We start from the raw sequence: 27882 nt of genomic DNA, 5'->3' as shown, positions 1-27882 counted from the left end.
TTTCTACCACCTCCTCAAGTTTGATAACTCTCTAGATGACTCCCAGAGCTCAGGAAAGTGCTGTATTTATCATTACAGGTTTATTACAGCAAAAGGATACAGATCAGCCAGCCAAAGGAAGAAACATACAATACAGGGCCTGGTCTGGGAGGTCTAAACGTAAAGGTTCCATCAGCCTCAGGGATGTGTTACCCTCCTAGCACATCAATAGGTGACAGTATAGAGTACTGCCACCTAGGATGCTCACCCGAGCTTTGGTGTCTAGAATTTTTACAGGGGTTTCATTGTATAAGCATGAATGATTTTGTCACTGTCCACGTGGCTCATTCTCTCCAGATCTCCTACTTTCCTGAGGTCAGGCTGATATCACATGGGTCAAAGGGCCAACACTCCAATTACATGTTTGATCTTTTTGGTGTGAACAGTCCCCATCTGTATTATCTCTTTAGCTTAAACCATCTAGGGACTCATTGTGAGTCACCTTATTAGTATCAACTTAGAGATTTGTTCTGGGGACCTGTCATGAGTAACATATGATCTCATGACTCAGAAGATTCCAAGAATTTAGAAGTTACCTCCCAGAGACAGGGGCTAGCTAGATTCTTTCTTGTACACAGCATGTGCATGGCTTAGTTGATATATGCTGATGAAATGGTGTCATTGATGAGGAGTTGGTTAGAATTATTTAGATTTAATGAAATTATGAGAAAATCAGCTGAAAACAATCTGTAAAAGCAAATGCTGTTTTCCATTTCCCTAAACCATTTCTAGGCATAATACTTGTTATTATTTTATTTAAAAATCCTAAACCTTTCTGACCAGCTCATTTTCATGTTTCATAAGCATTATTGATGAGAAATGCTTCCTTTAATCTTTTAAATTTAGTTCTGTTATACCTCAGTCAAAGATCATCCCCTCATCCTGTCTCTTCTTTAGAGAAGTTGAACATTTCCCTTTAGATTGGTTGAGGATTATTCTTTTCATTTTGATGTTTTATATCCTGGAAGACATTTTTAATAAATAATACAGTAAATACTTGCAACATTTTTTTTTATATGTGTGTATTTTGACTCTACATCCATAGATTTTGTACCGCTTTTAAAGTGTAGTTCCTGGCTCAGTGATAAGGATGAGAGCATTGCTGTATTTAAGGGTTTTCCCCCCCTTTGTTTTTCATTAAAGAAATAAAGGAAAACGTGCACATGGTAAAAAAAAAATGACACAGAAGTATATAGCATGAGAATTGATGATCCTCCTAACCTTGTCCTCTAGTTACTTAGCAGTCTCTTGTATACAGTTTCATGACTAGACTGCACACATGTGTATAACCCTCTCTTCTTTTTCTGTATATGGTAGCATAAATCCTGTTGTGCGTTTGAAGATACCACCATTTACAGTATAGGGGCATGACCATGACATTTGAGATTAAAAAAAACCTTGTTGTTTATTGACAGACCTGGAGCAGTTACTGTCTGCTGCTAGGGTTTCCACTGCAGACTGGCTGTTGGCTGCTGTCTGGAACTTGAGCTTGTAAATAGTTTCTTACACTGATAAAAAGAATGGGTCATTGTGTCTAAGCTTTATATAAACCATATGGTTTATGTAGAGTACCTGCTTTCTGTCTGTAGAGTCTGGAATTTTGGTACGTACTAGGCAGAGGGTGCCTGAGTGACCAGCTCCTATTAAAAACCCTGGGCACTGAGTAGGGAGCTTCCCTGGGAGACAACACTTCACGTGTGCTGTCACGGCTTGTTGTGCAGGAATTAGGCACGTCCTGTATGATTCCACTGGGGAAGAACTCTTGAAGTTTGAACCTAGTTTACCTTGGACAGTGCCACATTCCTGTTAGTTTTGCTTTGTATCCTTTCAGGGTAATAAACCATAATTGTGAGTATAATGGCTTCTGCATTCTGTAAGTCCTGTCAAGTCAACAGACCTGGGGATGGCTTTGAAGACTCCCAACACAGTCCTTTTCAGTCTTTATTTTTTCTGGTTCCTTTCTCTCTCCCTCACCTCTAAACTTTGGATACTCCAGAATCCATCTTTAATGTTTGTAGGCCCTAGGTGTTTTTTATCCATCCGCCATTTCTAGGCAGTATCTCTCACTCATATCAAAGTGCCATTGATTTCAGGCTCCAGAACCTCCAAAATTTATTTTAGCTTTCATTCTTAGAAGTCAAGTAAATCTGCAAGCAAAAAGATTGCAGATTATTGAAGTAAGAAAAAATTTTATTCTTGTTACTAGAAATTAGTATGATTTTTAAAAATTATTCTAAATACAGTTGTGCTTATGGAAATTTGGAAAAGAATTATAAGGAAGGAAAATTACATTGCTGCAATTTAAAAATAATATCAGAAAAGAAACAACAGCAGAGTTTCATATTGCAGCGTCATTCTAGGGTTTAACTAAAAAAGATTTTGGATATTGGACAAAAGAAAATTGTTTTTACTAATTTTTAGTAGTACTTTTAATTGTCACTCCTTGTAGCATATGTGGTCTTGAGTGAGTGAAGTCGCTCAGTTGTGTCCAACTCTGCGACCCCATGGACTGTAGCCCCCCAGGCTCCTCCATCCATGGGATTCTCCAGGCAAGAATACTGGAGTGGGTTGCCATTTCCTTCTCCGGTTTCTCTTAATTCCAAGCTAAATCCCAAACATTCTGCCTCTTTGGTGTAGTTTGTACAAGTCAAATGGGTCCTTTGTAATAATGTCTTTTAGCTGAAGTTCTCCTCAAAGTATTTGCATCTCTTGATAAGTCATTTGCTTATGGAAAGGCTTGGTATTATTTCCTATAATTTGTCCTTTGATTATTTTGACATAATACTTTTTGATGGTACTATAATACTGAAAAGAAGAAACTAAGTGTTCCATGGTAATCTGTAAAGTATTTACTATGAGTGCTATTTAGAAAATTAAAACTAATTTTAAAAAGATTACACACTGTGGTTTTAAATATTTAACCCATAGCCACTATGGAAACCAGATACTTTTAATTGCTCTAGCTCTGAAGCATAATGTTAACTTAGAGTCACTGATGTTGTATTTGGTGAAGTGACATCACTTCAACTGACCCTAAGGTGACACTGATGCTTTACTTGCCCCAGGAACAATCAGAAGACAACTGCCCTGAAAAAGTAAGTCTCACCATATTTTTCAGTTCATTAAGTTAGTTAGGATTCCGTTGGTAATACTTAAAGTCCACAGAATATTTAAATTCTTCTGTACAGTTCTTAATTTTATGTCTATGACTTACCTCTAATATTGTAAAATATTGGTACCAGATAACAAAAATAATTAAAAAGTAAGTATTTTCTGTTGACTGAACATTTAGTTAATAAAATTTTAAATAATTCTGAAGGCATTATGTATTCTCACTCATCTTTTAACACAGTTATTACAAATACTATTTGAATCAATAGTAAAAAGCAGATACTCATGATAAACTTCATATGAATAGTAATTATAGATGAAAATGAACCATACTTTTCTTTATTTTCTTTCATATAAACCCACCAAGCAGAGTTGAAAATCAGCAGTAAAAGCCACCTTAAATACATGACTTAAAAAGATGTAAATTACTTGTTCTGCTGAGTAGGAAAGCTGAGCACCTTGGGGGGCATCATCCTTGTAGCATTGTTTTCTTTTCCTTCTTGACACAATAGTGCATCCATTGTGACCCTGTGTAACTAGAGACATGTAACTCTGGTTACTAGTCATTATGCTTACTCTTTCTATGCAATTATACTCCTAAAAGCAGAAATGAAATACTAAGAATAGTGTTTTTCTTCTTAATCTTTCTCTTACTCAGGCATTCATTCATATATTTATATACACATTTATTGTAAAGTTGAATAAAGCGTGGACCATGCATTCGTGGATTTTATAGTTTAATTTCATGTCTGAAATTCCTTTCTGAATGTGAGAAGCAAACCATTTTTCTCTTAGGCTTAAATTCTGTCTCTTTGAAAATAGGTTTTTAAATTTTCTTTGTGAGGAAAGAATGTCTTTCTCAGATGAATTTATATGGAATGCTTTAGATTCTTCTGGAAGAGAATTGGGAGCATGAGTAAGAGGTGTCTTTAAGGACTCCTCTGTCATACCCTCGTCATTAGGAGTCAAGTAGGCCAGGAGTGTTTATGAAGAGAATTCGGGTTTTTATGGTAGGAAGGGAAATTTAGTATTACATAAAAATCAATTGACGTTCATTTATATTTATACTACTTTGGTTTTATTTTTGCTCCTGAAACATTTTAGTGATGTAACAAAGCAGTGATATGACCAGTCATGAAAAGTTTCCATCATTTAGATGCATTATGAGGAATAAGGCAGAAAAAATGGTAATATCCTTGTTGGTGTATTACTTACAGTCAGTTGTTTAATCTGTATTTCTTGTAGCTGACTTTGAGGAAAATTAATTTTGTTCAGAAATAATATTTTATACTTCAGTATTGCCTGCTGCTGCTGCTGCTAAGTCGCTTCAGTTGTGTCCGACTCTGTGTGACCCCATAGATGGCAGCCCACCAGGCTCCCCCGTCCCTGGGATTCTCCAGGCAAGAACACTGGAGTGGGTTGCCTTTTCCTTCTCCAATGCATGAAAGTGAAAAGTGAAAGTGAAGTCTCTGAGTCATGTCCGACTCTTAGCGACCCCATGGACTGCAGCCTACCAGGCTCCTCCGTCCATGGGATTTTCCAGGCAAGAGTACTGGAGTGGGGTGCCATTGCCTTCTCCGTTAGTATTGCCTAGTAGGACTAAAAAAGCGATAGAGGCTTCAGAAATTGAAACACTTATGTGATATCGGTGCTTGACATAGTGTTTTAGTATTAAAAATATTTTTAAAGTATATAATTTGATTTTAATTGTTTTATGAAGATACAATTTACATACCATAGAGTTTACCCATTTAAATTGTACAATTCAGTGGTCTTCAGTGTATTTACAAGTTGTGCAGCCATTGCTATGGTCATCACCCCAAAATGTAATTCGATTTTTGAACTCTTGCATAAGAAGGCCCTACTCAAAATGGAAGTTTTTCTTAGAAAACTAAGATTCTTCTACAGAATTTCTATTTGGAATGACAAAACTCTAGAAATGGATAGTGGTAATGATTGCACAACATTTTGAATGTACTTAATACCAGTGAATTGTATGCCTAAAAATGGTTAAAATGTCTGTTTTACCACAATAAAAATTAATATCCGTTTATATGAAATCAGAATTGGCAACTTTAAAATTTTTTGGAAATTTCAGCCTAAACCTTGCATGGCTGGTTTTTTCAGACATGTTATATTCAATATCCTGTGATAAACCATAATGGAAAGGAATATGAAAAACTCCCTGGGTTGGGAAGATCCCCTATTCTGGCCTAGAGAATTCCATGGACTATACAGTCCATGGGGTCGTAAAGAGTCAGACATGACTGAGCGACTTCACTTTCATTTTTACATGTATATGTGTAACTAAATAACTTTGCTGTACAGCAGAAATTAGCACAACATTGTAAATCAGCTATACCTCAATTAAAAAATTGTTATGGCATATTCTTTTATGTTAGAATATCACATTATTAATTTTCACAGACTGAAAGACACATATTAAAGTTGTTGTAGGTATTTTAAAAGAAATTTCAGCAGAATTAAATGAAGAAGTAAAGGTAATTGGCTTTTCTTTGCTTTAATTTTGCTGTCCTTCAAAAAGCGAGATGGGAGGGACTTCCCTGGCAGTCCAGTGGTTGAGACCTCACCTTTCAATCTAGGGGGTGTGGGAACAGATCCCTGTTTGGGGAGCTGGCATCCTGCAAGCCTTACAGCCAAAAAACCAGAGATAGAGCGGAGACAATGTTGTAACAAGTTCAATAAAGACTTTAAAAATGGTCCATGTCAAAAAAAAAAAAAAAGAAAAGAAAAGCAAGATGGCAAACAATGCAGAGCCATCTATCTGAAGGGGGAAGAACTAAATATAACACACACCCACATAGTACTATGAAGACACCTTTTATAGATGTATTAAAAACCTCTGGAAGAAGACACAGATACAGCAGTGTTGGTTGTTCTGGGCGGGAGAAGTGGGTGGGAGGGATATTTTCCATTGTTTGAATGTGTCACCTATTGAAACATTTCAAATAAAAAATTTATTATCCTGATCCAAGTCTCAGAATCCACATGACTGTGTTCCTTCCTACTGTGCCTTGTTATAAGACACTGCATTGAAATTGAGATTGGGTTGCAATGAGCTACATTGCTTAAGAAGTTGTTTTCTTTCTAGGAATTGATTATGGATTAAGTTTACCACTTGGGGAAGACTATGAACAGAAGAAACATAAACTGAAAGAAGAATTGCGACAAGATTACAGACGCTATCTTACTCAGGTAATGAGTTCTAGTAACTCGTTTGGTTTTGTGCTTTAGAATTTACCTCCTGAATTTATTTTCATAAGATTTTTTTAGTCATATACATTAATATTTACATTTTTAGGGGTATCTAGCAATGTACTGTAGCGAAAGTTAAGTGATACATATGACATTGATAGAGAAAAAAATGATTCTGAGAATTGGTGCCGTGAAATAACACAGACTCTTGACCTTTTAAGGAGGACAGTGGGTTCTAATTTTAAATGAGATTGTAAGTTCTTGTTGTTCATGTTTTTTGTAAAGTAGTCATGGTGTAAAATAGCCCAGCCTACTACTCTCTTCCCCTCAACCATGTATTAAAATGACATGTGGAGTTCTAGTTTCTAATTATTTTCTTAAGAACTAAGCTTATAAAACGTCATTCAGCATATTTCCTTAACTGTCAGGTTTTGCCTTATGGTTTAATCTATTTACTTAGTGGAACTCTTGTTTTAAGTATTTTTTGTTAAATTATATGATAACTATTGTAAGTTTTAAAATATAGTTTACTAGGTTATAAATGTATCTAAAACAGTCATCATGTTTCTAGTCATCCCAAGAGATTCTTTAGTTTCTTCCTACTTTGTAATGTTTATTCCACATATATGAATCGTCTCTTATTTATTCTGATTTGACATGAAGAGAAAGGACTTTGAATACATTTTACCAATGGTTTGTTTCCCTTGACTTTAGGGTATTACACAAGCAAAAAGAAAGGTAGGGTTGCCTGCAAAATGTTCTTCCTTGCTGTTTTGTTTTTGATCTAGTAGCTTGTGATTATTTGCATATATGATATTGTTGTTTGCAAACTAATAAAAATAACTTCATTTGTGATTCAGAGACTTTTTAATGGCACCGTTTTGGATCCTTGCTTTTAGCAAAATGACACTCTATACATCGTACATTTCCATTAGTACAATCAGGCATTCTTTTTGATTCCTGCTTTGCATTTGTTTTTGTTGCTTTCTTATGCATCTTTTAGAAATATTCTGCAGCTATTGTAAATTCATTTGTTCTCAGCATGCACGTTTTTGTTCTTCAAAATATAATTGTACTAGTTGCATTAAGATTAATAAAATGACAGAATATTTAAGATATTCTAAGATATTTTTGAACTGTTTGTTGTCAGACTGGATTACTTGATATTTTGGTTCCCAAATCTGTGGATTACATTTGCAAACATATATTAGAAAATGACTGTTTTTAAAATGAATCTCACACATCCATTTATCTTTCAGCCAACACTTTTTAAACACTTGTCATGGAGATGAATCTGGTATGAATTTTGTCTTCAAGGGGCTTAGAATCTAGTTGTAGAGATAACATTTATACAATTCAGACAGTGATAACTCTTAACAAGGCAGGTACTGTAATGATCAGGAAAGGCCTCCAGATTTTTGACTGATCTCCTTGCCCTGAATCTCAGCCCCATTCTCCATGATACTTTCCAGCATGATCTTGTCCCTTACCAGTTGAAATCCTTCTGTGTCTCCTCTCTGCCTTCAGGATAAAAATCCAGATTCCTTAGCATGACATGAGTAGTCTCTTCACAGTCTAGCCTGCCTCCCTGGCCTTGGGCCTTATTGTCCTCTCCCCTTCCCTACTGCTCATTGGCTGAGGTTTTCCTTTAGTATCTGCTATAGTCCGTGGGGCCGCAAGAGTTGGACAAAGCTTGCGACTAAACCACCACCACTTTCACTTGTGGATTTTACATTATTTTATAGACACAACGTTTTTAAAAAAGAATGGCACTGGAAGGTATAAGAAGAAATTGCCATTATGAAAGAGAAGAATTGAGGAGCACAAATCTTTAAATGTAAAGGGCTGTGAAGGAATTTTTGGTTTTACATCATTAAGAATATAGTTGTGGTAGAGGAACAGTATTTCCTTAATATGACGAAGACAATTTTTGGTTGACATCTGAGAAGGCGGAAATGGAGAGGAAAGCAAGGGAAAAAGAAAATTATGTAGGATATGGGGAGGCGGCTGCCATGGCTTCCTTGACCCCTGGAATATGTACAGTTTCCAAGTCCCATTCTCTCTGGATTTCTTGTGGCTTCCAGACTTTTGCAAAAGTATTAACTTTAAAAAATGATCAAATCTTAAAGTTCTGCCAAGAAGAGCCACTTAAACAGTTAACTACCATCTTCTAGTCTTTAGAATAAAAAACACTTGGCCATCTAAACACAAAAAGAACATATTCTCAGAAGAAGTTTTTAAACTGAGTCAGTAAATTATTTCCAGCCCAGACCTCTCTCCTGAACCTCAGACTCTTGACATTTTCACTTAGAAATCTAGTGGGTATCTTGTGTTGAGCATGTCTAAAAAGGGAACTCCAGATTTCCAATCTTTTGACTCCCATCCCCTAGAAGCCTGTAGGCTACCTATCAACTATTCTTTTCATTTTATTTATTTATTTTTTGGCCACAGCACTTACCACCTTCTAACATACTGTAGAATTATTCTTCATTGTGTTTATTATTTCTTGTCAGTTTCCCCTGCTGGAATGTGAACTTTGGGAAGGCAAAGATCTTTTGTTTTCTTCACTGTTAAGTCCCAGATGTATCGAACAGTGTAGACATTGTTGCACTCAATAATTACTAAATGAATGAGTGAATGATTAAAGTTCAGCAAAGCTCAGGGTGTTGTCCTTATTACTAGTTTTTTTCGTTTTATTGAAAAGTACAGACATCATTCTGGGCCGGGTTTAAAGTGGGGCATGGCTTAATGAAGGAATAAGGATGCAGTATCTCTGTATGCTCAAAATTGGAACTCTGTGTTTTTTGATACATGTGTAACTACAAAATGACTAGGTTTACATTGTACTTTGGTATATAGGGATCAGACTGACTCAGGGATCTAGTTGTGTGTCAAATTGTTTCTCTTAAGCTTAGAATTTATATAACCACCTTTCAAATTAGCTTTTGTAGCACAGCTTATTTCTAAATTCACATTAGTCTGTTTTATCAATTATTTTGTTCCCATGATGTTTTGAGTATAACTCTGTTGCAGTACATTATATTGTAGTTATTTGTTTCCATGTTTGTTTCTTCATTTGAATTATAAATCTCTTAAATATAGGGAACATATGCTTATCTTTTTCTCCCTGTCACCTGTAAAAGTAATAGAAAAGTATTAGATTGCTTGTTTTATGAATACAGAAAAGTCATAGAATTAGGTTAATAAGTATTGATTGATTTAATCCTCATTACCTAATAATATAGACGTTATTATTATTGTTTTACAAAGAAACAGAAGCAGATAAATTAAGTAACTTCTCCAGATTATATGACTACTCAGCACCAGTACCAGAAAGTTGGGGATTATATATATTTTTTATAAATCCCTTGTGTTTGTTTTATGGTGTTCAAAGAGATTTTACATTTTTTAAATCCTTCTTGATCGTGTAGCAGCTTTGTTAAGGCAGAACAGATTCCAGTTTCATTTTACAGAAGAAAGTCTGGATCAGAGAGATTAAGTGACTTGCTCAGTGTAGCACAGCTGAAAATTGTTGTAACTGGTCCAAGAGCCCAGGCCTTTGGATTCCTAGTCTGATGCTCTGTCTGTCACATTGCATTACATAGATGCTTAATGGACAGGAATGGAGAGGCTCAGAAAGAAATAATGTTCATAGTTTATGTCTTCTGGCATTTAAATAGATATCCATTAATTGCAGAGAAATTAGAAAATTCTCTTTTTTTCTAATTTTGGTATAGTCTTCACACATTTGTAGTTTCCGTCTTCATCTCCATTTCATTCTGTTGCTCTGAATAATGTAATAATTTAGACTATATTAATAGAATGTAAAGCACATTTATGAAGCATTTTATAAAGTCAGTTAGGTAATATATTTTTTTAATGTGTGTGTCTATATACAGAAAAATTTTCTATCCACGAGTGAAACAGATCCATCTACTCTGGGAGTTTCTCTTCCTATTGGTGAGAGGTTATCTGCTAAGGTAGGTGGATAGGAATAGTTGTTAAGGATAGCAGTTTCTTGAGGCATCAAAATCATGAAAGAGCATATTCTTGATTTAAATGCAAACAAGTTTACGTCATTTTCCATATGTGATTTTTTTCAAAATCTGTTGAGTCTCTAGTGCTGTTTAAAAAATGTTTTGGAATGTTACATTTGTAACCATGTAATATGCTATATTCCTTTAATATATTAATTAACTGCATATTCAGAATTCATTTTTTAAAGCATTGGTTTTTAAGCTATAAAGTTTATGGTATATGAAAAAAATTATCAGTGAGATGAGTGGATGAGAGTATGCTGCTAACTAAGTCACTTCAGTCGTGTCCGACTCTGTGCAACCCCATAGATGGCAGCCCATCAGGCTCCCCCATCCCTGGGATTCTCCAGGCAAGAACACTGGAGTGGATTGCCATTTCCTTCTCCAATGCATGACAGTGAAAAGTGAAAGTGAAGTTGCTCAGTCGTGTCCAACCCTCAGCAACCCCATGGACTGCAGCCTTCCAGGCTCCTCTGTCCATGGGATTTTCCAGGCAAGAGTACTGGAGTGGGGTGCCATTGCCTTCTCCAGGATGAAAGTATACTGAGCTTTTATATAGGAGACTTTTGGGCTATTTGAGTATGTGTTCCTATCACAAATAAATGTATATTATCTTAACAGGGGGTAGTGATTAAGCACTGTATTCCTCTTGCAGATATTCAGATTCCCAAGCTAGATCAGAATCATGATATATAAAGCAAATAGACAGTAAGTTTCAAAAGACAGCCTCACTTCTTACAAAACTTTTTTAGATTGTGCTATTTCAATGATGCTGAAGATATTGGGGCTTAAGAACATTTCCTAATACAACATATTTATGTTTCAACAGAACATTGATGTTATAACACTTTAGTTACTATGATCATTTTATGTTTGTATGTTTTAAATAGAACGAAGATCTTTCCTTAAACTTGGGAAGGAAATGGATAGAAGCAGGTGTTTCAAGGGTGCAGTATGAGGAATTAGAGGCAAGAGATAACCTTGAGAATGAAAGTAGAAAGGTAGCCTGGTCAAGTCTTGGAAACATGCTAATGACAGACCTACGGCAAACACATTCATGTACTTCCTGGTGGAAGAGATTTATTTATGAATGCTTTTGGCAGAGTGCACCAGGATTCTCTAGGATTGCTGTTGGTAAAAACAAACCTAGAATTCAGGGACTTACTGGTCACAGGTCCTAAGAAGTCATCTAAGTCAAAAAAAAAAAAAAAAAAGTAAGTGTTTCAAAATCAAAGCCATGCCCTTATGTTAGAGATCTCGTGTGTTAATTGGAACTTAAGCATATAGTAAACCTTATTTTAATGTGGCCAGAATGGACGAGGGGAACTGCACTGATGGTCTCTGGTATCTTCCTGCATCTCCTGTGCCTTACAACTATTCCTGCCTTTGATATTATTAGTAAAGTTTGATACTGAGTAGGATCTCTGAATTGTATAAGTCTGATTTGACTGTTAGGTACTTTTTCCTAATGTTGAAATTAGCATTGCCTTTTTTTTTTTTTTAACATTGCCTTTTGATTTTCTATTTTAAGGAAAGGTTGAAACTTGAACGTAACAAAGAATACAATCAATTTCTCAGGGATAAGGAAGAATCCACTGAAAAGTTCAGACAGGTAGAAAAGAGTACTGAGGTAGGTTTTGCTTCTAAATAAATCTTTACATGCTGAATATTTGTACTCACTTGAAAATATTTTTATATTATTAAACATTTCACTTAGTTTTTATATAAATATTTAGAAAGTTAAGCCAAACTGAACTAAACACAGGAGAGAGATTTAATTTTGTAAATGGTTTTATCTCATACTGAAGAACTTACTCTGCTTTTTAACTTTAACTTCATAGAGGGGATTTAATTTTAGAGATTGGTTGTAAGTAATGTTTGTTTATATTTTATTTTTAAATGATTTTTTATACTGAAAAATTTCTAGCTATATGTATGTATATACATATATATGTAAAGAAATAAAACCAAATTTAAGAGTGGTTGAAAAATTTACTGCATCCTATATTCTCTGTGTTGAGAAGGCATTTAATTTGAAATACTCTGAACAAATATTTAACTGCCAATATATGTGTAAAATCTCCTTGGGATAGTTTATCTTCTCTTTTTGTAACCATCTATCCATATTATTGTTGTCTATTTATTTTGTATTTATTAAGTTTTATTAAAGGATAACACTTCCTTGAAGGTTATTTCCTAAAGAAAAGATATTTCTTATGGGTGATTAAGCCTTTGAGTTGAGATGGTAAATAGCTTAAGCATCATTTGAGAATTTAATTACCTTTTAGAAGATAGCATCTCATGAAGATCTTTTTCTTCTTTTTTTAATTAACCAGCAGAAGAATCAAAGAAGTAAAAAACCTATCAGTCAGGTTAAACCTGATTTACCTTCACAAATACAATCATCTTGCGAAAATTCAGAGGGTCCTAGAAAAGATGTCTTAACTCCTTCAGAGGCATATGAAGAACTTCTAAATCAAAGACGACTAGAAGAGGACAGGTACCGAAAATTAGATGATGAAATTGAATTAAGGAACAATAGAAGAGTCATTAAAAAGACTGATGAAGAAGTGGGTGTTTCCAGTAAAAAACATCAAAGGTTTGACAGCAAGACTGACATTCCAGATAGAAGATTTCACAGGTTTAATGAGGATCGTGCTTTTGATAAACAGTCTTACAGACCAGGCTATGATCCAGAAGTAAGTGAAGACATGGATGAGAGGTTTAGATATGAAAGTGATTTTGATAGAAGACTTTTGAGAGTTTATACAAAAGACAGGTATTTACAACTTCATTTTTATTTTCTTTATTTGCTTAATATTACTCTTGTTACTTTTTATCATTATGTTAGAGAGATGCTATTTCATTTGATGTACATATTTGATTAATTTTAGGATGCTATCAGTTTTATACCATAATTTATGTGTCACTGAAGAACAAAGAAAACAACCCATGATAAGGAAAAAGAGACCCAATTAAAAAGCTAGGACACTGAAAGGCTACAACTTCAGAAAAGGGAAATAAACTTTCCCACAGAAAAGGACAGAAAATAAACTTCCACTTCTCAACCTTGGCACTGAGTGGAGGGAGTTAAAAAGAACTTCCCTGAGAATTTGAACTGTAAGCCAGTTCTGATTCAGGTTTTCAGTCTGAATTCATGCTGCAGTATTGTCCAAAACCGGAGAAGGCAATGGCAGCCCACTCCAGTACTCTTGCTGGGAAAATCCCATGGACGGAGGAGCCTGGTAGGCTGCAGTCCATGGGGTCGCTAAGAGTCGGACACGACTGAGCGACTTCACTTTCACTTTTCACTTTTATGCATTGGAGAAGGAAAAGGCAACCCACTCCAGAGTTCCTGCCTGGAGAATCCCAGGGACAGAGGAGCCTAGCGGGCTGCCGTCTATGGGGTCACAGAGAGTCGGACAGGACTGAAGTGACTTAGCAGCATTGTCCAAAACAGCCCTGAGGTGAGAATTCAGTTATCTCATTCTCCTAGGGTGCCATGGTGACTGGCATGAGAAAAATAACTTCTCCCTGCAATAATTGACTTACAGCCAGATTCAAGGCTGTTTGAGTTTCAGAAGTTAAAATGTGGGTGAGGGGGAGGGAGCACTTTAAAATAGATGAAATACAGTTCATTCCTTTAATGTTTCTATGCTCTTAAGTACTTTTATCAACATTTTTGCTTTTAAGTTACTTATTGAACATTTATTTAAGTGAAATGGCACTTACTATTTTTGATCAGATTTTTAGGTGCTTTTCAGTTCCTTTGGATGTTGTTTCTGTGACACTATTTGTAATTTATTAATTGCTACAATGGGGTCTTATTAAGTCATTTGTCTTAATACTCAAAGCTTGCTTTAATCTAACTTTTGATTTGGAGATAGAAATATGATAGGATCTGATATTTTCATTGACTAGGTAACCTGTAGGGATTAAATGTAAATATTGAACAGTTTATGGGACTTGTTTCATTCATCCATCCAAACAGATTATTTTTTAAATATTTTAGAAAAATTTCTGAGACATAATGCTGCATGATTATTATTCTAATTATTAATAATCATATAAAGCCTTTGCAGTTCTTTCTCATCTGCTCTTTATTCTGTAGTTATTACATTCTGCTAATATCCAGTCTTTCTTTTTTTTTTAGTTTTTTAGTTGGAGGATAATTGCTTTACTAGGTTGTGTTGGTTTCTGCTGTACAACATATTCACTTTGATTTAGGTAATCTGATTGAAGGATTAGAATTTTGTAATGCCAATTATAGTTTATTTCTTGTTTGGATCTAGTTGTACTTCAGAAAATGCTCCAAATTCTGTAACATGTTATATTTGAAAATGTTTATATCTGGAGGTCGTCAAAGGCTGCCTGAACTACAGGAAGTCTCAGTTGGGGCAATACAGATATTTTTGGACTCTTGGTACTGCCTTAACTTGAACATGAGAACTTTTTTTCCTTATGGTGTCAATTTATGTTTAGAGTGTAATGTAATGTATACCTTTTAAGATTGGAATTTCAAAAAACTTATTATGATGGTTGTTTTGTTTTTAACATATTTTAGTCTATTATTTTTATAATTATACCTTGTGATAATTTTTACATGAACTAACAAATCTATTTCAGCCCAATTATTTGAGAGCAGTCTTTTTTCTTATGTATCCCATGAATGAAATGAAATTTCTATATAAAATCTTCCCCAAGGAGTAGTTTAGATTAAATATATAGGTCAGTGAGACTAATTCCTGTTATACATTTTAATGTTTTTAACAATATTTCTTAAAAATGTGAATCATTATTACACATTTTGTTATTGTGTAAACTTTTACATCTCTAAATGTAAGGTTTTTCACATATGTCTCAATGGCTGCTGCTGCTGCTAAGTTGCTTCAGTCATGTCTGACTCTGTGCAACCCCATAGACTGCAGCCCACCAGGCTCCCCCGTCCCTGGGATTCTCCAGGCAAGAACACTGGAGTGGGTTGCCATGTCCTTCTCCAGTGCATGAAAGTGAAGAGTGAAAGGGAAGTCACTCAGTCATGTCTGACTCTACCAGGCTCCTCCATCCATGGGATTTTCTAGGCAGAGTACTGGCAGTTGAGGTTAAAATTGAATTTCTGTATTTCAGATTTGTAGATTTCTTATTTCCAGCAAAAAAAAAAAGGTTGAAATCACTAGATTTTTTTCAGGCAGAGTGGTTGCTAGGAAAAATTACTCTGCTTGTTAGTGAAATTTTTGAGACTAAAGAAATGTGTACCATCATTTGGTCTCTTGCTTTAACTATTCTTAAAACTGTTGTTCCTTGGTATTCAAGGGGGATCCATTTCAGGACCCCTCAGGGATATAAAAATCTTTGGATGCTCAAGTCCCTTCGGTAAAGTGGTGTAGTGTTTCCTTATAATCTATGCACATCTTCCCTTATGCTTTAAATCATCTCTAGTTTACTTATAATATCTAATACAATGTAAATGTTATGTGAATAGTTGTAACTGCTATGGAAATAGTTACCTGTTTGCAAGAAATTCAAGTTTTGCCTTTTGAAACTTTCTGGAATTTTTTTTTCCCTCAAATACTTTCTATCTGAGATTAGTTGCAGAACCCACAGATAGAGAAAGTGAAAGTGTTAGTTACTCAGTTGTGTCTGACTCTTTGCGACCCCAGGGACTGGAGCCCGCCCGGCTCCTCTGTCCATGGAATTCTCTAGACAAGAATACTTGAGTAGTAAGCCATTCCCTCTTCCAGGGGATCTTCCTGACCCAGGGACAGAACCTGGATCTCCTGCACTGCAGGCAGATTCTTCACCGTTTGAGCCAGCAGGGAAACCCCCACAGATACAGAGGGCTGACTATATATTGTAATCATTTTTTGGCTCTGCAGGTCATTTTCTTTTCTTTTTTAATTAATTTTATTGGAGTATATAGTTGGTTTACTGTCTACTTAACCATAAGTTGTTGAAAACAAATAATCACTGCTGATTGTGAGAAGTACAAAGTTCTTCTTCATACTTCTAAATTTCCCATGTTCTTTTTTTTTTTTCCTTTGAATAGTCAACATGCAGTGAATTCTAGTTTTGATTTTGATTTTTAGGTTTTTAATCTTAGTTCTTTTCTAATTACCCTATTAACTTTTCCATATACCATTATGTATTTATTAATAAAATATTTCCCTCACTTTAAATATGTGAAGATAAAGCCCAAGAATGATTTTACTTTCTTAAATTAATCAATCACTGACAGTGTTTTAAAATAGGTAACAGCATTAGCTTGACAGTTGTACTGTGCGTGTGTATGTGTGTGTAGTTTGATACATATTTGCTAATTTAAGTAAATTAATAATGTTTTAGGAGCTTTCTGAAGTTGAGTATAATACTGTTTTATAATACTTTGAAACTTTTACATGCTTTTAAAAAAGATAGTCATCCTAGTCTTTATTATTTATTAACTTAAGCTGTAGAAGTTAATATACTAACTACCTTATTATGTTTTATTTTACAACCAATGTTTATGTAATGGGTAAAGGAAATTTTTAGCCTTAAAAATGTTTCTTTTTTAAAGTTTTTATGTGATTAAGGCAGTTAGCACTTGCAGTTTAACTCTTGAATTTGTTAATTTGTAATTGTGATTTTCATTTAAGAAAATTCTGAAATTGTGCTTCATGTGAAATTAGAATCTGAAATAGAATCTGACTCAATAGACTAAGTGCTTGCCTAGTGTGGGACACTCTTAAGTGTGCATGCTTAATATGTAAAATATAAATGAGAAATAGCTTATTAGAACATGAGTTTATTAAACTTGGTATTACTTTTTTTTCTTAGTTACTTTTCATTTTTATTTGGAAAGACCATTTTTATGTCATTTTCACCACTTTAAAGATGGGATCAATATTAGAAAAACCCATTATTGAATTAAAGTGAATATGAAAATTGGAAAAGAACAGAAAACAAGGAGAAAACTAGTGACCAATATTTAACAGCTCAGTAGTTTTCTTATAATTTCTATAGTTGAGAGTCCCCCTAGCAAAATTCATTCACGTTAGAGAAATTTTTTACATGAAAACAAACAGGTGGTGTAACCATTATGAATTTTATGATTTAAGTAAGGAGGAACTTGATTCTTTCTCCCTGTAAGCTGTGTCAGGACCAACAGGTGGTAAATATTTTATGTCATTCTTGATAGCATAAACATTGTAAATTTATTCCTGAAGGGGTTTTTTGATTCTGTGATTTATTAATGAAAAATGTTTTTTATTATCAGTTAGAAATTGTTCATTCACATTTAACTTAGCTGAAAATACTTGTGGTTTTAAACAACTTGCTTTTTCTTCTGTAAGAGAGTATTTTTAAAAAGATAAATGTGTTAATTTTTAGAGTAAACTTGGCCTCTAGCCTATACCTGTTTTCTTTGGGCCTTGAAATTTGAACCTAATTACCTAGAATTAGTGACCCATGTCTTCAAGGAAATAGAAAAAACTTTTTCCATTTAGCATAGATTTAACTTTTTTTGATAGTAAGATGGTGAAATATTTTGTAATTATTTTATTCCCTCAATCAAATCTGATTTGATATGTCAAAGGAAGTAAAGTTCTCCTTTTATGAGATCTGGGCCTTTCTGAAAAAACCTCAGTGGCTTGAGGTGTGGTAAGTGAACCTGTGGATCAAAGGTGGTAGAATATTTGGATAAATTAGTTCTGGGTCACAGGGATGGTTTTAATGTGGAACTGGCTCCCAAGTTATAGCTAAACAGAAGGAACTTACTGGCCCTAACTGGAATCCCTGGATCTGAATAAAATTAGGCTGTTCTTAGATGATTGATGAGTTCATTACTTGTGGATTTTATCATCTGTCAGTTGCCCCTTAATGTGAAGAGGGCTGAAGAGATAAGAAGATACAAATGGTGAAAGTGTTGCTGCCTCTCACCAGTTCCCCTGTTTTGGGACTTCATTTGCTTCAATAAAATAAAAATAAATTGTGAGAGCCTCAGAAAACCAGTTAAAGCCAACTCACTGGGATAGTTGAGAGTGATTAAATGCTGCATTTATTGGAAAAATGAAGGAGAGTTCAATAAATGAAAGAAATTCCATTATAATTATAGGGACATTTTAGTAATAAGTAAGGTGGTTAACTTTCCAAACTATAATTTGACTTCCCAGCTTGTTAGGTTGCTTTCTAGGTTTTTTGTTTGCTTCTTTGCTTTTTTTTTTTTAAAGTCTTATATTAGTACTTTAAAAAATATTTATGAATCTCTATTTGTAAGTAGTTTTTCCTTGATTTAACAAAGTAAGCACAATCATGTCATCAGTCATTTCATAAAATTGAGTAGGATGTCTTAAGATTTTTATTATTTTAGTGAAATGCATGTATTTGTTCTTTTTTGGCTTCTTAAATATTTTTCCAGTCTTGAATTTATTATGATTATAAGTGACAGAAGGGGACTTTTATGATTTAATTAATTTTTTTTATGTAGTGAAAGGGTATACTTTGAAGTATCTTTCATATGGTCATTTTGTTAGGAAATCTTTATGGTTTTGCTGTAGAATTAGTAGAGACCTTGACCTTATGCATACATAAAATCATTTCTTAATTTAGAATGATTGAAATTTCTTTTTGCATTTTTGGTGCTTGCTTTATTAAGATACATTTCTATATACTGAAGAGCTGATAAAACATTGTAGATGTGCTAAATATAACATACTTTGGGTGTGCTTAATTGCTCAGTCGTGTCTCTTTGCAACCCTCTGGACTGTAGTCAGGCTCCTCTGTCCATGGGATTCTTCAGGCAAGAATACTGGAGTGGGTTGACATTTCCTCCTCCAGGGGATCTACCTGACTCAGGTATCAAACTCAGGTCTCCTGTGTCTCCTACATTGCAGGGAGATTCTTTACCCACTGAGCCATCAGGGAAGCCCATACTTTGGGGACAACTGTATAAAGATAAGCCACAATTACAAGTCCAAATGTTGTTTTTAGACAACTGAAAACACAGGAAGCCACAAACTTTTCAATAAATTTTAGAGAGAATTTTTGTATGTCTTAGTCTTTAATTCTGATTTAATCCCAAGTTATGTCTTTTAAAATGTGTAACTTTAAATGTCTCTGTATTTGAATACTTTCACTGGTGTATGCTCTGCTTTATCATGTTAACTAATTCACTTTTGTCGGTTGTGTTGTGGATTTGTAAGACCATCCCCAGGTTTGGCAATTCACTAGGACTCACAGCACTTTGTGTATGTAGTTATGTTCATGGCTGTGGTTTATTAACAGTGGAAGAATACACAGTAAAATCAGCAAATGAAAAAATTGCATGGGACAAAGTCTGAAGGAAACCAGGAGCAGACTTCCAAGAGTTCCCTGCCAAGGACATGCTTAATTCCTGCAGTATCAAAGTGTGAAAACAGGGGTGAAGTGTTGTCTACCAGAAAGTGCATTAGAAACTCACTGCCCAATGTTATTATTGGGGGCTGGTCATGTAGGCATTTTCCTAGCATGTGCCCAAATTCTACACTTGCTGAAAGAAAGGAGTTCAGCATAAACTCTATTGCTTGTACAAACAGTTGAGGCACAGTGGGTCACACCTGCCAGTTCTGAGAATGGTGGACTCCTCCCACAGTCTGTGTTCCCAGGTACCCCTAAGGGCCATTCTTGCAAACAGACCTTTGTTAAGGGTGGTGGTCTCAGGCCTGCTGTTTACCCTTTTCTGCACATATGTGTTTGTATCGATGCAGTATAACTAAATCTGGTTGCCTGGCACTATTAACTACAAAGCTGACTTAAAGTTTATATATCCCTGTTCTTTAAGTGATAGAAGTAAGGAATAACAGTAAACTGATGTGTCAGTTTAAAAGGGAGATTTGAGTCCTTTGGCTTTAGATATAAAATCAGCTGTGTTGTGATAAATTGAAATAATTTGAAATTGTGTTTTGAAAGGGATTGGGGAGGATTCTGTTTTAGATGTGGATGAAAAATGGAAGCCATATATCTGTTCTGCCACAGTTCATATAATAGTAAGGTTACAGTTCTGGGTAGTCTTTCCTCCACAGGGGATATTGAAAAGTGTAATGGAAACAAAGAGAAGATTTTACATGCTGGCTCTGTGGAGAGTGAGGAGAACTTTCCTTTTCTTCTGAAAATTGGTTTTTCTTAATATGATAATGAAATTCACCTAAAATATTGAATAATACTTTAATAATCACATTTCTTACCAGTTGACCTCATGAGAGAGATTATAGTTTAACAACCATGCAAAGAAATATGACTTATGAAATGCTGATTTTCATGGGTGCTGATAAAGGTTAGTGTGAAAAGTCATGTTGGTTTCTTGATGTGAGAAATTAAGCTCAAGGAATCCTTGTTTGCCAAGTGGAAATAAAAAATTAAAAAACACTTAAAAGTTATTTTCTGGAAAGAATTCTTAAGAAGAAAATAAATTTAAAAATTCTAATCTTCCTTTTTCTTGTTCATGAAATTGTGAGTAAAATGACCTAACCATTTTCTACTCATGTATCAGCCTGTTTGCTTATAATGTTCTCTATTCACCTGTGGGTATTACTTAGTATTTCATGTGATTTACAGTGTTAGCAAATGTTGTGGCTTGCTATATTTGGTTTAATTTCATAGTAAGACTGCTTCTTTATTTGTAAGTTAAAAGGTTTGTATATGCAGTGAAATAATTCTCAGAATCTGTGAATTCTGATGTAAAAAAAAGATCTCATTTTTGAAATTTAACTTATCTTCATGAGAGCAAGGACCATGTCCACATACTCAGTGCCTGGAGTAGTACTTGGCATGTAGTAGGTGCTCAATAAATACTCTTTGACTAATTGAATAATGAAAAAGTCTTATTAGTATTTTCATATTTTTAATATTAAGATTTTCTAGAAGTTATATTGAAATAATTTATAACTGATCTCCCTTTGTTTTAAAGACTATTGAATCTAAACTCTTAGTGTCTCATTAACCAGCAGATCATATTGTCAGATGTCATTTGAGTTAATTTTCAAATGTATTTACAGTAAAACTTCGTTATAATGCTTTGTTCCCTTTAATATTTCCAACATCAAATGTAAAATCACCAAAGAAAGATAAGAGAAGTCCACTGTATGTGGAGCAAGCTCTATAAGCTAATATGTTTTTAAGGATGTACGGGAACAGACGAGGCAATGAGCCTCCTATGGAGTATGATGGTGATGTCACAGAACAGTCAAACATACGAATTTCATCTGCTGGAAATCAAAGGTATAGTATGTAATATAAATTCTGCCCTTCAGCCACTGCACTGTAAAACAGCAACTGCTAAAACTGGTTTGCTGGAAAACTAGAAAGGTATAGTATGTTAACAGCCTTGCTTATTAGTGAGAGAGGATTTAGGGGAGAGGGGGGAGGGAAGAATTGTGTTATATGAAACTTTTTGGTACTTTACAGCATTCTCTTGAAGGGCAAGTTTTGATTATAAAGTGTGCCAAGGTGTTCTGAGTCCTATCATTATAAAATCTATAAATTTGAACTAACAAAAGGAAAAATAAGCATATAATTTAATGGGCCAAAGATCAATTTAAATTATCTTGGAGTTATGGAGGGGACATAACTTGAAATAAATTGAAAATGTTCTTGTAATATGAGTTTCCTTTTCAAAACTATCATTTTCAACATTGAGTAGATAACATTTTTGCTTACTTTGTAAATTCAGTGCTCATACATAACTGTGTTATATTGGGGTAAAAAAGGAAATTATATGCATTTTATATTCATGTTCTTTTTCTATAGTTTTTTATCTTTTGGTGGCTTTCTTGTGTTGTACATAAGTGGTTCTGAATTTATAGTGTATAATGAAGATAATATTGTGTGTCAGGAAAGTTGTCTATTTTGAGTCTATCTGTATTTGGATTTTCTATTTGAGTCAAATTAAATTTACTTTGAAAGAGTTGTCTTTTTTTTCCCCCCTTGATTCTGTCTTTCAAGGAAAGAGTTTCTTTTAAAGATGATCTTTTCAGAGTGTGGGTGGAATAGATATCATCCTCTTTTTTGGGGATTTATTTATGTGTACTTAGACGTTCATTTTCCTTACTGGAGTAACTGTTCTTATGAAAAAGGGTTTTATTTTATAAAACCCTTCACTGACTGAATCTGGAGTCAGTGAAGCTGGCTGAAGAAAAAGGTCACATGTTTATGTGAATGCCTTGGAGTCCCACTGTATAAAGAGATAAAATGCTGTGATTTTACCTTTGTTTTAAAAACATGTAATAACTGTTATGTTAGTAATATCCACAGTATGTTGAAAGGCCAATAACTCACACCTACATTTCACTTTAACTTTTTTTTCCTGAAAATTGTTTGAGTCTTGATTCTTTTTGTTTTTTTTTGTTTTTAGTGCTCGAGACAATGAACCATCCAAACCTACTTATCGAGAGACATGCAGTCCTTTTGCGGGAATGCTCTTTGGTGTGTACATGCCCTCCAGTTAATTAGATTTTTGTGGAGTGTTTTATAAAAGGTCTTTAGTGAGAACTCAGCGTTGTAATTAGTACCACTCTTACTAATAATAGAAAAATTTCTCTAGTGCTTACTCTGTGATAGGCACTATTCTAAATATTTAGCATGTATTATATAGCTCTGTGTATAATTTTAAAGCTAAATAGCTTTTATTTAGTGATGAACTTTCTGTAGATGATAAATGAAGTATTAAGTTCAGTAAAATCTTTAAAATTCATATTTCACTTTATTGTAGTGTTGCTGTTTCTTATATTCTTTTTTATACGTAATAGTTTTTTTCTTGATTCTTTTTCTTTAGCTACCACAAAAGTGCCGTACATTTTAGTTTAGCTCCCCTGAATGAAATCTCTTGATAAAATCCTTTCCCATGTTCTTTCCATTTAGTTTCTGAGAAAGTATTTTGGTCAAATAATGATTATAATCCAGATATTCTGTTCATTTTGTCAGAAATGAAGGTCATTGCTTAAGCATGTTGATTTGTTCTATTAACTTGTTACATTTAATTTCAGAAAGGGTGTGAAGAGAAAGTATTTCCTGTGTGTAACTTTTAAGTAGAAAAGTGGTCTGTTCTTTGTGTAAATATGTTAGAAAAATTGCCTGAGATTCTGTTTCAGTGAAGTATATGAAGAAATTGGAGTGTAAGAATGCAATTTATATTCATTCAACCTAAAATCAATCAGTAATTTAAATTTTAGCTTCAGTTCAGTCGCTCAGTCGTGTCCGACTCTGCGACCCCATGGACTGCAGCACACCAGGCTTCTCTGTCCGTCACCAACCCCCAGAGCCTGCTCATACTCATGTTCATCAAGTCGGTGATGCCATCCAACCATCTCATCCTCTGTCGTCCCCTTCTCCTCCCAGCAATCCTGCCTTCAAAAATTCCCAGCAAATTTTGGCTTAGAGATATATATTTATGTGATATTCTCACTTTTGTTTCCTTGAAATGGCTATTATGAGAAAAATGGCATAATACCCAGAGTTTTATTCTAATGTCTTTAAATGAGAATTGACCAATTTAACCTATCAATAAGTCAGAGTCATGGCTTCCTTCTTAGGATTCTTTTTTTGTTAAACATGATAAAAATTGGAGAAATGCTTTTTTGTGTTGGAAACCCGCTGACAATTTTATCAGTAAATGGATTACTATACCCTAAAATTTTAAAGATGAATGGTATGAATTTATCATTAATTCAATCCAGGAATTATAGATTGATATTTGATAATAGACTCTGTTGCTTGGACTAGACTATTAAGCTCATTTAATTCAGTGATTTACCACATGGTTGGATCTTTTTTCCCCAGCTATATTTGTGTGTCCCCTTAGGGAACTTACTCTCCCCTGAGGCAGTACATTCCAACTTGCGGTGACTCTGATCGTTGCGGTATTCTCATTTCTCTTGAGCTGGAATTTGTCTTCCTTTAATTTTTCCCCAAGGATCTTGTTTAGAGCATTTTGCTTTCTTTGAAGAATTAGGACAGTTGACTGCTGAGAGCAAAAATAATATATTGTGGGGTTTATAATGGAATCATGGATCATTCAAAAGTATGTTTTTAAATTCCATTATTTGGGGATTTTCCTGCTGTCTTTTTGTCATTGACTGCTTGTTTAATTCCCTTGTGGGGAAAATAATTTTTAAATTTCAGTTATTTCAAAATTGAATTTTTTAAGTAAAATTTTAAACAGTGGCTCAGAATTTGGTCTGTCTTGGTGAGTGTTTAATGTGTACTTGAAAGAATGTGCATTGTGTGCTTGTGGAGTGTAATAGTTTATAAATGTCAAGCCATTTGGTTGATAGTGATGTTCGTGTCTTATACATCTTTAATGACTTATTTAGAGAGAAGAGTTCAATTCCTGACTACCTTGTTCTTAGTGTAGGGCCTGGAGGGATTTTCTCAGTGTTTCTGCACCTTCCACAGTTTCCTCCATGCCCTTGACAGACAGGATCTCTCTCGCCAGTTTTCCTTGCTCAGCAGTGGTTTGCTGTAGCTTGTTCCTCGATGCCAGGCTGGCCCTGTGTATTTGGTTCTCAGCAATGAGTCTTTCTTAGTGTTCTGCTTCTCCCCAGGGTGGTGGCCAAACTCTCCTTTGTGTTTGTGGAGGGTCTTCTGTGTAAGAATTTCCTGCTTCTCCCCTAGCAGTAGCAGACCTTTGCTTTGTATGAGGGCAGAACTCTGGGTCCAAGGTTTTCTGTCCTTCAACCAATAGATTTCTGTATATGAGAGAAGAGTCTGGAATGTGGGCAATGGTTGGTTGGTTGATTTTGCCTTGGAATGCTGTCTTCCAGGTGTCTTGTGTTGCCCCATCTCCAGCCTCTCATGAGCGTCAGGTGAAGGCAGCAAGTGAGTGCAGATTCCCCTTGTGTCTTGGGCTTTCAGAGAAGCTACACTGCTACTCCAACCCCACACAAACATTTAAGAATTCATTACCATTTCAGTTATTTTCAATTTACCTACTTCTAAAGTGAAAGTATTAGTCACTCTGTCATTTCTGACTCTTCGCTACCCTGTGGACTGTAGCCTGCCAGGCTTCTCTGTCCATGGAATTCTCCAGGCAGGAATACTGGTATGGGTTGCCATTGTCTTCTCCAGGGGAGTTTCCTGACCCAGGGACCAAACCCAGGTGTCCTGCATTGTAGGCAGATTCCTTACTGTTAAGGCTGCTGCCCGTTTCTCCATACACTGGTAAAGGTAAAACACTTGTCTTGTCCCATCTTTCTATGAATTGGTTTTTATACCCTTTGAAATTCAGTTTACCTGGTTGCTTATAACCTCAGCTCTCTGATGGGCTTTTTAAAAGTTACGATTTTGTAGATGAGCTTGTTCCTATTGTGCTGCTGCTGCTGCGTCGCTTCAGTCGTGTCCGACTCTGTGTGACCCCATAGACGGAAGCCTACCAGGCTCCCCTGTCCCTGGGATTCTCCAGGCAAGAACACTGGAGTGGGTTGCCATTTCCTGCTCCAATACATGAAAGTGAAAAGTGAAAGTGAAGTCGCTCAGTCGTGTCAGAGTCTTCGCGACCCCATGGACTGCAGCCTACCAGGCTCCTCCATCCGTGGGATTTTCCAGGCAAGAGTACTGGAGTGGGATGCCATTGCCTTCTCCGTTTCCTATTGTAGGGTATGAACAATGTTCTCTTGTGGCTTTCTACTTTCTAAGCAGAAGTCCCTATTTGGTTCTTCATAATAGTTTTATTTTATCCTTATTACTATTTTCACTTAAATATTTGGGCATAGTTTTGGTAGCTGTTTTAACATCTTTGTTCATTGGTCCATCATCTCTGTTTCTGTGATTTTTTTTTCAACTGATTAACTTTTCTAATGGTTATGGGTCACTGTATTGCTTTTCTATTGTTGCATTACAGATTAGTAAGATTTAGTGGCTCAAAATGTCACACATCTGAGTTTCTGTGTGACATTAATTTTGTTGGGTCCTCCACTCAGGATCTCATAAGGTGTCAGCCAGGCTGTTTTTCAACTATAGGGAAAGAAGCGCTTTCAGATTTTTGGCTCAATTCATTTTTATGTGGCTGCATTACTAAGGGCCCTGGCTTCTTCCTGTGTATCTGCTAGACACTGTCCTCAGTTCCTGGAGGCCGTCTGCTATTTCTTGCCACTTGGTCTTTTCCTCCAAGACTGCTCATTTTATCATGCCACCAAGGAGAATCTCTGAACTCAATGAGAACTTTTATCTGCTTATGTCAGACCCACCCAAGATCATCTCCCTTTTAATTAGTTCAAAATTGATTTGGTGCCTTAATTAAATACATCTGCAGATTCCTTTCACTTTTGCCACATTCATTGGCTGGAAGCAAGTCATTGGTCCTGCCACACTCAGGGAAAGGTTTGTACAGGAAGTTCGCGCCAGAAGGCAGAGAAAGAATGTAGATATGTCTGAGAACTTTGTCTGCCACATTCATGTTTTTCTGTTACCTAAGGACCAGTCTCTCTGAGGCCTTATTTTAAACTCAGCTGGAATATCAAGAGCAACCTTCCCTCGAGGAAGATTGCTCAGCCTTCATGCTTGCTCCTCTTCCCTGAATACTCTTAAAGGATCACCAAGAACTCCAATCTAGCTGGCTGGAGCTTAAATTTCTCCCCACTTCATTGGGGGAGGTCTGTGAATTCAGTTTATGGGTTCTTCGTAATTTTTTGCCCAGCCTAATGGAATTTCACTCTGCATACACTGACTAGTTCACAGTAAAGTTCAGAGGAACCCCTTTACAGATTTCCAAAGCCCTTTTACGCTTCTTCTTGAATCTTTGGCCCAAACTTCTAGCCACTTTAGCTTTCCTAATTTTTACCTTTATTTGCTCAATTTAACTGTTTCCCATGTTAAATTTTTTTCCCTCCCTATACCCATGAAGATTGCACGCAGGCAGAAATGGAGGGTGCTTGAAAGGTGCTCACATTTATTTACCTTCTCTCAGGTATTTCACTTGTGTGCTACCTCTTGTCCAGTGTCTGAAAAACAGTTATTTCATATATTTTGCCTAGTTTTATTATGTTTTTTTTTTAATGGAAGGCTGAGTTTTGTGCTTGTTAATTCCATCATGATCAGAAGCAGAATGGACATATCTACTTTAATTGTAAACCATTATTATTAACCTTAACATTTATATTACCTTATGGGAGCTTCAGTGTTGCTGACATCTGTGCTTAATGGACAAAAGGAAACTAATAATTAAGGTAGTAGAGAAGTTTCTGGTTCAGTTGCATTTTTGATATCCTGTGATTTGTGTGGTTTTCCAGATTTTGCATGACTGGATTTTCATGTGAGTGATACCAGAGTAAAAGGTTCACATATTTTTTTTCTGTAGAATTGAAATAACCATTGAAATTTTTTGAGCAGGGTGTCATCATGATTAATGTTGTACTTTAGGACAGTTAATCATATATAAGTGTGCTGGATGTATTAGGGAGGGAAGAAGTTGTGGAGACAAGTTAAAAGGTTATTGCTGCAATTCAGGTAAAATATAGAGTTCCTATCCAAGGTTGAT

At 35.2% G+C, this 27882-nt stretch overlaps 1 protein-coding gene across 14 annotated transcripts in view; it reads left to right on the top strand.

Annotated features, from left to right (window-relative positions):
• CSPP1 (centrosome and spindle pole associated protein 1) overlaps window positions 1-27882 on the top strand; it is a 112221-nt gene that overhangs the window by 21633 nt on the left and 62706 nt on the right. For 7 of the 14 annotated variants that reach the window (XM_044928707.2, XM_044928712.2, XM_025265300.3 and 4 more), the window contains exons 4-10: window positions 6263-6366; window positions 7081-7104; window positions 10266-10346; window positions 11935-12033; window positions 12740-13182; window positions 21534-21632; window positions 22765-22835. In XM_044928707.2, the coding sequence (XP_044784642.2) occupies window positions 6263-6366; window positions 7081-7104; window positions 10266-10346; window positions 11935-12033; window positions 12740-13182; window positions 21534-21632; window positions 22765-22835 (921 nt within the window). The remainder of the gene's footprint in view (window positions 1-6262; window positions 6367-7080; window positions 7105-10265; window positions 10347-11934; window positions 12034-12739; window positions 13183-21533; window positions 21633-22764; window positions 22836-27882) is intronic. The other 7 variants (XM_044928713.2, XM_044928710.2, XM_044928709.2 and 4 more) reach the window with 6 other exon arrangements.

The sequence above is a fragment of the Bubalus bubalis genome, chromosome 15, assembly GCF_019923935.1.
Source record: "Bubalus bubalis isolate 160015118507 breed Murrah chromosome 15, NDDB_SH_1, whole genome shotgun sequence".
Lineage (NCBI taxonomy): Eukaryota > Metazoa > Chordata > Mammalia > Artiodactyla > Bovidae > Bubalus > Bubalus bubalis.
Note: the sequence above shows the minus strand (reverse complement) of the source record. Positions and strands in the feature narration are given on the sequence as shown.